Source organism: Schistosoma haematobium, chromosome 1 (assembly GCF_000699445.3).
Source record: "Schistosoma haematobium chromosome 1, whole genome shotgun sequence".
NCBI lineage: Eukaryota > Metazoa > Platyhelminthes > Trematoda > Strigeidida > Schistosomatidae > Schistosoma > Schistosoma haematobium.
The window spans coordinates 31,383,723-31,396,479 of record NC_067196.1 but is presented as its reverse complement, the minus strand read 5'-3'; the positions used below and the strand labels follow the sequence as shown (position 1 = coordinate 31,396,479).

At 34.1% G+C, this 12,757-nt stretch overlaps 1 protein-coding gene across 1 annotated transcript in view; it reads right to left on the bottom strand.

The window, feature by feature from the left end:
• Window positions 1-12,757, bottom strand: part of MS3_00000396 (uncharacterized protein) — a 38,928-nt gene that overhangs the window by 3,847 nt on the left and 22,324 nt on the right. Inside the window, exons 12-17 of the mRNA XM_051208178.1 lie at window positions 11,392-11,528; window positions 7,054-7,123; window positions 5,793-6,097; window positions 4,355-4,436; window positions 3,119-3,538; window positions 892-1,190 (exon numbers count right to left, since the gene is read on the bottom strand). Of these exons, the coding sequence (XP_051073712.1) occupies window positions 892-1,190; window positions 3,119-3,538; window positions 4,355-4,436; window positions 5,793-6,097; window positions 7,054-7,123; window positions 11,392-11,528 (1,313 nt within the window). The remainder of the gene's footprint in view (window positions 1-891; window positions 1,191-3,118; window positions 3,539-4,354; window positions 4,437-5,792; window positions 6,098-7,053; window positions 7,124-11,391; window positions 11,529-12,757) is intronic.

The window sequence follows — 12,757 nt, the reverse complement described above, 5'->3', positions numbered from 1 at the left end:
CCCATTTTGTAATGATCAAAGATACGATATGTTCATTGTATTTGAATAACTAAAATTTCTTAAAAAGTATGAATTCAATGAAATGTACAATTATACAATCTAAACTGTTATTTTCACTTAATCTGTGTAAGGTTGAACAATATTATTATTTCAGTTGACCAAAAGTGAGTACGTTAATGAATAAATCCGAATTTGTAACTTAGTAATGAGAACTTAAGTAATTAAACAACAGAGATAAAGCTACATTTCATGGTGAAAGGTAATTAAAACACTGAAACAATTATCATCATTATTATTACCATTAACATTTGAAAAAAATTTAATCATTAAACCGTGTAACGTTAGGATTTATATGCAGAATTTAACAGTTATAGATATTATAAAGGTATCTAAGTTAAAATGCATCGAGGAATATTCATACCTATAGCCACAACTTCTTTTTAGTGACCAGAATTTTACTGCTACTCAATTTATAATACTAATTCATGCATATGAGTTTTAGGTGTATTGATTACGTGACGGCTAATTATACCGCCAAGTAGGTCAAACTGAAGCAGGTAGGGTGATGTTTGAAATAGCAAACGTTTTAAAACGTAGGCTACAGGTTTAGATGCGGGAAAAATGGATTGACCCTTACATAAGTATAAACGGATAACACAGTGGAAAACAAATATTCGGATGAACTCGATGAATGAACATAAGGCTAAGTTATAGAAAAAAAACGAGGGTAAAACCTACCATATAAATGTACAAGGATCTTTCAGTGCTTAAACAGATAGCCAACATTGTTAATTAACAAATAAATACTCAACTAATATTTTTCTCACAGGCTATGCCATACATACTCCTACTAGGTATATTATCAAAGTTAAATTACGAAGAGAAACTTACTTATGTGGCAACGTTTTGCTACTAACTGGTAAGCTTTTACTACGATCAGATATATTTGAGTTGAAAGAGAGTTGTTCAGTATATAATATTTTTGCACTCTGTATATCAGTATTATTTAGAACTTTATAACGATCACGAATTAATTGCACCATTAATAATTCATTTATAGCTTTAACCCATGCATCTCTGATCGCAGGATCAGATGATTGAAAAATATAAGTGACTGCGCGTTTAGCTGTCCATATAGCAAACCGACGACGGTCCCCATGGAAATGAGGAGTCAAACCGATTTTGGAAAGCTAAACACACAAAAGGATATAAAACAAACAAATAAACATTAACCTTATAAATAAATCAGTTTTGTCATAAGAAGTCTGGTAGTTGCAATAATCTTTAAACAATGTGTCCCATGAGATTGATCACGTAAATTTATACTTAGTTCTTTAGTTACGCTTACTTAAAATTATGAAGTGAACATGTTCGCTACGATAAACTGGAAAAAAGGACATAGAATCCAGTGACTACAGTTTTGAAAATAAGGTTATTTGTTTTCGATAATGATATTAGAAGACGAAGATTATCAGAACTATGTGATATATTAGCGCAATACATTTCGAACAATCTGGTCACACATATACTTGTTAAGAGCATTTATATATAAAAATAAAAGGTCAACTAGACAGGAAACGGGGAAATAAGGATAATGATAAGAGTAATAATAATAATGTGAACACAATTTGAAACCTAATCACTCTGGATAATAAGTCAATATTACCAGGGTAGGTTTAAGGTAAGAACAAACTGTTTTTGAACACATAAAGGGGGTTTGAATTTTCGTATGGCTAAGGCTTCAATGAACCTTAGTATACGCCCTTTTACACTTTTATACAGCACTACAAAAGCTGAATTTAGATCAATCTTGTGACCTGTTTCAATTATATGTTTAGCAATAGAGGATGATGGATGTTTATCCTCTGCTCTTATCGGGTCATTTGATTGTATTTGTTTCTGAAGCCATTTGGGTACATGTTCACTCACCCTAATGTTGAGATCACGATTACTCCTCCCTATGTATGTGTGACCACACACACATTTAAATTGGTAAACACAGTGGGATGTGACGCAATCGTTTCCATGTACTTTAGGTTTTGAATGAAGCATGCAGCTTGTTCTTTCTTTGATGATGACCTTTGCTGCGCAATAGGTTTTATTGATGACTGATTTAAGTCGTTGTTTCAGTAAAAGGCTATTTGAATCACCTCTGAATGGTAAGGTGATGTAGACAGGCTTTTTCTCTACCGAGGCTACAGTAGGTCTCGCTGAACCATGGACTTTCCATCTATTTATGAATTTCAGAGGATAGCCATTTTCTATTAACGTTTTATTTAACAACTTAACATCATCATCAATGGCGTCATTGGTACAAATACGGTCGAGTCTGTTGAAAAGACACCTTATCAAACCACGTTTGTATTGCACAGGGCAATAACTATAATAACTAAGATATTGACCTGTCCACGTTGGTTTTCTAAAAATAGATCGCTTTACTGTTTTACTTATTTATCTGATTGACAAATAAACGTGATAGGTAAAGTTTCAGAGTTTTAACCTAATAATTGAAGGTTTAATACGTAAACCAGTGAACGACAAGTGAACTTCGACAAAGTGTGAACCAACTGAGCTGCAATTTGTGATTTACAATTACCAATTCATTTTACACTGAATTCTACATAAGAAGAACGTCTACATTTGTTCGAAACAAGCATTTCTAGACATTAGAAATGAAAAGTATGGAGAAATAACTTGAATTTTATGCCTGAATACTAGACGATAATTGCATTGACTTTTTAGTTAACTTCTCTAAACGCTCAACACTAGGTTATTCAACCTCGGGTAAACAATATGGTAATACAACAAAAGGTTTTGCTTCAAGGTTACAGTTAGAAAAGATAACATGTTTAATCTGTGAAAGCACTATAAACAACCTTGCGATCCAGTAAGTTTATGAATATGATATTAAAATTATTCGATTATTCTATCGAATTAACAAAGAACGTAGGAGCACAGTGAAGTGAGAAAATAGTTGTTTTGAAATTTATTGAAGATACTGGTTAGCAGCAAAGTGATTTTATAAATTTTATGATACGAGTTAAAAGAAAATTATAGATAATATCTAATCATAATAATAGGAATAAAAGCAATATATTACTAATGTGCTGACACTTACCTCTAATTCTTGTTTAATCTCATAATATGGACGATAAGTAAAAGTCGGAATATTAGTTGAAGTAAGATTATTACTACTGTTTCCACTGCTAGACGTAAGTGATTTAGTGAAAGCCAATAAATTGGATGTTGTACCTAATCCATTATTAGATTGATTGTATGCTGAATAAGTATTTGTAGATTTTTCATACGAATCAATGGAATGATCTCGTGATATATTTGAAATCGCAGAATTTATCACTGTACTTGGATTAATCAAAACAGGTATAAATGAATTGGGTGAAGTACGATATTTAGTGAGTAATATAGCATTAGTAAATAAGAAAACATGACGTTGTTTGCTAGGCATAAATCGTACATCATCACGAGATATCGTAAAATCTCCTTGCAATAGAAATGGACCCAATGCAGATGGACGAACCTTTATGAAAAATATTTGTGAAAGGAATCAATGTAAAACTTTATAGCAGTTATTAAAAAATTTGAATGAATATAGCTAATTTGTAGTTTTTAAAACAGCAATACAATGATACTGATGAAAACTACTGGAAATTAAGTTGAAGCATACATATACTGAATTTGAAACGAAAATTACATAAATAATAAAATATTGATGACATATTCATTCATCTACCAATCAGTTAGTTATCATGTGAAATCTATCTATAATTGCCTATGATCAAGCATGTATCCAATTAGTATAGACAACAAATAGAAAAACAGTGCTACTGAGTAAATTATGACTTCTCTATCATCGTGTACATGAGAGCTCAGTACACAGTGGAGGCGGTAATACTTTAAATTCCAATATTATACAATGAGATGCTTGTTAATTTGGGGTAAAATATGATCTATGTGTTAATATTTTTCTATCCAAAGCTTATAATAATGGTTATAATACCAACTATTTGTGGCTACAATTTGAATATTGAATATTTGGATAGGAGATACTTTTTATTTTTATTTTGTGTTCTCTCAGTTGAATGAGTTAATAATGAACGCTATTATAAAAATTTGTTTTAATAACCTTGGTTATTCTTGAATAGTTCATTATCTTTACGTACTTTGTTTAACTGACTATTTGTATTTGTGTATGAGTAAGTCCAAAATAATTATATTAGAGATTTACTGCTTAATTAGCTTACTAACAATACCTACAACTTTTCAACATCATCCTAATACAGACATTATTTATCTGATAATTAGGAAATATTCATTAACTTTTTTAAAAATTTACCGATAAACCACGAAGTTGCATAGCAATATTCACTGTTTCACATAATTCCAAAATAGCTTTATGGGCCGACTGTAGGTCACAGCTAAATAATTAACAAACAACATAATACAACTAATATAAATACTACGAAAAATAAGTTAATATTTGGACTAGTTTTGATAAGAAAAAAGAAGGATTCATCGCCTGATTGTAACACAATACTGGGGTGATTAGTAATTATACAACACGACGTGGTACGATAGTGTTTTGTTTAGATATTAGATATATGGAGTAGACTTGTAAGGTTACATTGACCTAAATTTAACGATTGTCAATACTTAGCAGCACGACGTATCAACATATTTGAGGGAGCTACCTAGTCGACCTACAGTTGAGCTTATTGGATTAATCACAGAGGTAAACAGAAGATTATTCAAGGTGCAATTAATGTTGATTTAATAATTTTGCAAAATCAGTGAAATTTAATAGCAAATGATTTGTTACTACTTGTCAAGGAAATCTACTTACATTGAACATATATACTTTCCTACTGAAAACAAACTGAAACCTGGAATATTTTTTTTAAGGGCATCATAGCTATTGGATTTTTAGGTTTAATTTCAAGGGGCAACATTTTTTTAACTACAATCAACAAGGTATACAACACAACTTGATATCCTGTTGTGTGATTTCATCCACTTCATGCACATTAACTTGAATATCAGTCTCGGGCCAGTCAATTGTAATAAGACACCATACTCGATGAAACAATGACAGTAATGAATTGTTAAGAATTCATGAAGATATTGACGAAAAGACGTGAATATTTACCAGAGCTATGTTAGTAGGACAGACTTTTGATAAATGCTAAGCTTATATTTCGTTATTCTACCTATGATGAGCACAATGAAATAACTTACAGAAACCCAGAGACTAAACTTTGCTTGAAATCTCTAAATACATCTGGCAGTGAATATGGAAGATGCAAGGGAAGAATAAACACTGCTGTGTTAATGATAAGCTAATGCAACTCAATAACACTATACACGTTTGTGTACTAAGCTTTGAATAAGGCTGACCATATAGTAGAGCTAGGTAATAACAAACTTGCTCATGTCACTACTGAAGTATACAATTAGTTTATATTTAAACAGCTTCATAATTACGAAGAAGCAAATAAGATAAACACGCCGAAATTCAAAGTAATATTTTTTACTTGAACTGATGAATCATGGAATCCAGAACACAGGCTTGAGTGGAGTCATGAAATACCCGTTACCTATCCGCCGTCTTATAATTGACAGATAAGATCGGAAGAGAAAATCTATGATCAAAAAACTGTGTTGCCTTATGTTATAACATTAATACAAAATAACTTGGTTTTAGTTAGTTTCATACCATCAATAAGTGGACAGCTAACTATAGTATTTCCCAAAAAATGAGATGGTCGAAAAATTACCGGTCAAGTTCATTTGTTTCATGTTGAACAAGTCTATCCAATAGTAAATGATATCGTTGAAAACGCTGTACAGGTGTCACAAGACGAGAACTAAACAGTAATATGGGACGATTTAGTTCAGTAGGTGGGACAGAAGATTCGGAATCATTCATTTTTGTTATTGACATTTCTCTCCGATACACCTCTTCATTGCATGCAGTTAACCAGCTAGAATAAATGCGATCTTTTTCGAGGGCAGCACCGAGTTGAACTGCACAATCATGAAGCGAACAATAAATTGTGTATAAGTCTACCAGATATGGGACCTATAGATGGAAGGCAACAATAGAAATTTTTTTATAGCCCTTCATTCCAAATCATTATTTACGTGGAAAAAAAATGAAGCGGACTGGGATATGTCAAATAGAGTTCCTAAAATTATAATGTTTAAGCATTTCTCATGCATTACTGAACTTTAAACCAACCGATTGAGGGAACATATGAATTCTTTCTTTTAAATATCTCCATCCAAATATACCTTACGAAGATAGAATCATGGATAAAGCTGCACTGAATAGACTTTTTAGTATTTTACGGTTTCACATAAAAGTATGACATGTATTGATAAATAATTAAATAAAAGTAATGTGCAATCGACGCAAATACTGAAATATTATCTCAATGACCTATAAACACATGCGAAAGGCAAAGGCTATGAAAAAATTATAAGACAAGTTTATTCATTGATTTGAAATTTTACACGAACTTATAGACTATCGGACATATCAAAGTGGATAGTAAGCGGTTGAACCTACACTAGTGTATATCTACTATAACATATATTGATTACAAGTTTACTTCAAAAGTGCATCGATTTGGTTAGATAACATAGACTCTTTACAGTAGTCCGTTATTAACTAATCATTTACCAAATACAGGTGTATGTAGTTGGATTTGAACTACATAGGCTTATGTGAATGTTAGTGACACTACCCGATTGTCCAAACCGAATAAGGTGCGATAATGTTCAAACAATCAACACATTAGTTAAAGTTTTAGTCCTTCAGCAACTAAGCTAACACTCAATCAGGATATAGACAGGTTAGCACATAAATACTAGAGTACAATACGACAGGTAAAATCCACTATCAAACGAGCCGTATACTAATTGACGTTAATCAATAAAAAAACTAAATATTTTCATCGATAAAACAAAGACACACAATCGCTTGTAAGTTAATTGACAAAATAAAATATTAGTTGAGAATTAAGACAAGCATACCATGTGAGATGCCCAGTTTTTAATTTTTCCTGAATTTCCATCGCATAATATTAAATGCGGTAGTAATACGCTAGGTAAAAAGAGAGACGAGAAAAAGAAAAACGGGACTGTAAAAAAAAGACCGATTACTAACTCCAATCATTTTAAAACTGACGAAATATTAGTAAAAACATATAAAGAAGTTAATGTGTGACATATATCAACTACACTTAAATTTCTATGTTAAGTAGATATAATCTGCAAAACAACTATAATTTATTTTCTAACACAAACTAGTATGATAAAGACCAGTGTTTCCCAAGAATAAAATTCTTTAGTAAAAAGATATACGATCGATTTAAGCCATATACAGAAAACAATAAAAATGCTCTATCAAAAGGGTCAATACTAAAAAGCATAGAATCAAAAGGAATTCAGCAAAAGGAAACAATTTTTACAAGAAAAAACCAGGAATATACATCTCGGTGATGTTTTTATGTTTTAAACAGCCATCGTATATATGCCATAATTAGGTCGATTTCTATAAATTTTGAGTAATAATGTTAATCTATGCTGACATTTCAAATTTCTTCGTTCCAGATAGAATTATATTGTCTTAGTTTAATCGAAATCGCATAACAGTGAAATTTCAATTGGGTTTTTTTTATTTTGATATGAAGTATAACAGCGTGGGTTAATATTTACTAATATTGTGTTCATACCTGATTGGATGGCCCTAGAAAACCCGTTGGAAATGCTTTACAATATTTTCTCATATGAATCTACAGGTCGCCATATATGCAAGCTAAGTATATATGGATTTTTATTCACTAACTGAAATTTAATGTTTTTATATGAAAAAAAACTACTTAGTATTAATGAGTCTTGTTGTACTTGTTAGAAAAATTGTTCTTCAGTCTTAATAATCCTGACGGATGAATAAATTATCACTAACTCTTGGTGAACATTACCAAAATGACCTTTGCTATTCTCCTATAGCTTACTTTCTCTTTTACTTCGCAATTTTATCAGGTCTACAAAGTCGTTGCTCATATACAACTATTGTAACACATATTTGAGTTATTATGGAAAAATTAAAGCTCTGCCTAAGACCTGTCTTCTCTAATGCTCAATCATATATGCATTATTAAAGATCACATGCTATATATAACTCTCCCGATCTTTAAAAAGGGTTCACGTAGTCCCTGTAGCAACTATCGGGGGATAGGTCTACTTCCGATTGCGTCCAAGCTATTGGCTTCCGTCATACTTCGTAGGTTGTTCAGAACCCGAGAAAGATTGACTCGCGAGCAGCAGGCTGGGTTTCGTTCTGGCCGAGGATGTATTGATCATATCTTCACCCTCCGCCAAATGTTAGAACACCGTCATACTTATCAAAGGCCAACAATCTTAGTGTTTCTTGACATTAGGGCTGCCTTCGATTCGTTGAACAGGACTGTTCTCTGGGATTGTCTATTGAAGAAGGGTGTGCCTGAGGAGTTTATTAACATCCTAAAAGCCCTATATACAAATACCTCAGGCAGAGTGAAGGCATACAACCACCTCTCTCTATTGTTCCATTCGAGCAGTGGGGTTAGGCAGGGTTGCCCAATCTCACCATTCCTCTTCAACTTTGCCATCGATGACATACTGGAAACAGCTCTGATGGATGTAAGTAATGGCTATGTGGATCTGTTGCCTGGAGAAGTTCTCGACATTGAGTATGTGGATGATATTGTCTTACTGTGCGATAATGCCCAAGCAATACAATCTGCACTTAATCAGTTGGTAATCAGTGTCTGTAGGTATGGTATGTGCTTTGCACCTTCGACGTGCAAAGTACTTCTACAAGACTGACAGGACTCTAATCCTGTACTCACTCTGGATGGTGAGCAGATAGAAGTAGTCGAGAAGTTCGTGTATCTGGGTAGCTGCATAAGTGCTGGTGGGGGTGTGAGTGATGAGATCAATGCACGTATAGTGAAAGCCAGAGCGGCTTATGCCAATCTGGGCCATCTTTGGTGCCTTCGTGATGTTAGTCTGGCTGTAAATGTTCGGATCTACAACGCATCAGTGAGAGCAGTTTTGCACTATGTTTGTGAAACCTGGCCTCTCCGAGTTGAGGATGTTAGACGACTCTGTGTTTGTTCATCGTTGTCTCCAACGGATTGCTGACATCTAGTGGCAACACCATGTTAGTAACGCATAGGTTCGGCATCGTGTGTTCGGGCACAGAGACGATAATGCAATTGGTGTCACCATCTTAAAACACCGACTTCGGTGTCTTGGACATGTTCTACGAACGTTGCTTCAGAGAATTCCACGTCGTGCGTTATTTGCCGACTCTGGGACTGGTTGGAAAAAGCGGAGAGGTGGTCAGTGTATGATATGGTTTCTGGGTATGAAAGAAAGCTGCAAAGGACTGGCTTCTGTCGGTCCTTCACGACTCCCTGTCTGGGGTCAGAGAAATGGTGCAACACAGTGGCTAGAGACGTTGTCAGATACGGTTAAAAACAGAAGGCAGTGGCGATCCTGCTGTAACCTTCTTTTACTTTCTTCATAAAAAGTGGTTGTAACTTCCTTAACTGAAAGATTTCTTCTGATTGTACCTTTCCGTTTCCCCCATCATTAGTATTACTATTATTTTTATTACTATTACACTACCTTACACTTAGCTGTGGTCGTCATTGCTTTTTTTTTATACGCACTTTACCTTTTTTTTTCCTCTTCCCATTCTCATTGTTTTGTGTGGCGCATATATATCTGGTGCCCCCTCATACCAACATTTATGTGTTCAAATAATAATAAAATAAATACTAGTTCGCGCAGATTCCGTTTTAAATTAGAAGTCTCTTAATCGTTCGTACCTTAAAATAGAAAAAAATATTTCACAAGCCACAACAAGTAGTCACTATGTAACAACAATTAGCAATCACAATGTTTAGGACTTTTACTTTTGTACAGTTTAACCTTTTTTGTGTAACGTCCTTTTTTCATCGGTTTACAAGATAAATCCAGTAGGTTTAATTAAGTTCAGAATAAAAAGTTTGATAAAATTTAACAACCACCTGATTGATTTCATCAAGTTATCTTTTGTCAATTAATTAATAAATAATAATAAAATGACAGGAAAGTCGACAATAAAATCCAGTACACATAGAGAAATGGAAAAAAGCCCATTGATGTATTTAATAAGTGAAACTCTCAGTTCCCTATCAAAACACGCTTAGATTTTAACACTAAATTCAGCCAGTCATTAACAACGTAGATCTCGACATATGTGGATAGGCTCGAGTAGTCGTTCCACATGAGCAAGACGAGATCAAAATGATACGGTATGAATAACAATAATCTTGAAAATAAACACTGAGAATATAATTCAATCGACAACCACTGGCAGCCTGCTTAAGTATACGGGCTACCTGTTTACGCCATCTAGATATTTCAACAGGATATCTGTTTCTTTTTGTTCTAACACATCGCTATGTCTACTAATTGCAGGTGCGTCTACGAAAACTTTACGATATTTCGCCATACTAGTTACAAAAAAGTACGATTAGAGACATCATGGTGGCTGGCAATATGCATTGAAAAGAATGAACACTATCCACATGTCGACTCCTGAACTGCTAATATCTAACTGGAGATCACTAATTGGCAACGTGGAGTACATTCAATTCCCACTAAGTCTAAACATGTATCACAATCCAAGAATCCTGGTTAAATGATTTACAAGAAGATTGCTTAGTATCACCGCAAGGTTTCAATATTTATCGTCAGGACCGATCAATAAATAAGAAAAGAATACTTGTCGAAATACATTGTGCTGAGAATTCTATATTGTACCAAAAATATAATATTGAATAAAGCCAATGATAATAATAATAATGAAAGGAGTGAATGAAGGAATATTGGAAGTCAATATAGGGAGAAAGATAGGGAGTAAATGCACCTGGACCGCTGTGGATGATTCTGAGCTGAGTTACACAACATCTCTAATCACTGATCTTACTTATCACATGAACCCCAAACCGTCAGTCTGCATCTACACGCCTTTTAGTTAATAGGTGAACATCTTACCTACACTACAAGTGATAAAAGTTAGTAATGGTAAATTGAATGCACGGCAAGCCCTCGTCCGACATCGAACCGCCAAGTTAGTCCGTGAAAAGGAAATATCTGTCATGAATATCTCAGAAATTCTCTTTGATACATTAAGTATGCAAAATAGGATATTGAAAATATAACGGTACAAACAATTGCTTCTAATTATAAATGACAAGTAAAAGCAGATAACAGATAATCACATTCTGAAAAAAGCTCTTTTTTAATAATAAAAAAAGCTAAACCAATCCTTACTCTCTGTGGAAACGTAATAATTCCGGCCAATTACACAAAAGACGATTTTGATTATCACGCATAAATGTTGGCTGTGGATGTGAACGAGTCCCCAGTTCGTCATTATTAGCATTATCAAAAGAATTTAACCATACTACCTAAAAAGCAAATAATATATACAGAAAATGCATAGAATTCAACAAATATTCATACTTTAGCCTGTTTAACTGAAAGTCTAAATTAATTAATTTAAAATCACAATGGAATATTTTGGACACTACACTTATTATGATCATGATCAAGTAAATTTTAAAAAGCAAAATCAAAACATTTTTGCCAAATAGCATATCACCTGACGGAAAATTGATAAGAGTATGATGCAATGATGAACTTGGGGGATTTATCAGTCAATCAGGGAACAATGCATAATTGCAAAAACATAAACAATAGAAACCAATAAAAAAACAGTAGAATAACAGCTATGATCTGAATAACTAACCTTTACATGCAAAATTATTCTTTCTGGTAGGGGAAAGAGATCACATTTACATACGAGGAGTTACGAAAGTATTCTGAATAAGGGTTATCATTTCATAGAATTTTCGTTACTAACTGACATCGATTATAGAGCAGGAAGGTTGGGTTAAGCATTAAGAATAAGGTTGACGTTTTGAGTCAGGCTTAAAAATTAAGGTTTCCATTTTCGATAAGTACTGACATTAGTTATAATTCAGTGCTTTACCACTTAGGGTCGAGATTTAGAGGAAGGGTTAGAAAGGACGAACACTACATAGCTTCACAAAATACTCTTGACTACTCATTGAATCACATTAAGCACTGTGCCCCCAAATGCCCTGGTACGGCCGAGAGTCCGCTCTCCCTCTCGAAATGCTCTCACATGGCCACGTGTATATAGCCTCTGCCAAGGAAGTCCTACTCAGTGCCTTCTCGTGGCGGGGGTGTTGTTTACGAAAATGAGAGGACGAAAAGCGAATGTCCGGCGCTTTAACCGGATTCCAAACCAATGGTGCACATGGGCTCCAGTATCCTGCGGGAACAAATGGCGTATGAACCAATCGTTGGTCACCGGCTTCCATGGGACTGCATCTCCTGACGATTCTCCAGTGCCTTGTGGATCAGACCTTCAGGTCGAAGGCTCGGGGAGTGGCCCCCTAAGAAAACCACCTGCTTCGATTTGGGTACCCGGGCAGTATCACAGCCCTCACACATTTCGAATGAGATTTGTGTGGCGCATATGTATCTGGTGCCTCTTTGTACCAATATCTGTGTTGAAATAATAATTAAGCACTGTAACAAACAATTTGCCTTATTTCTATTGATTCCGAGCATTTTAAGAATCAATCATTAACAGTTTTCATCTAGTTGA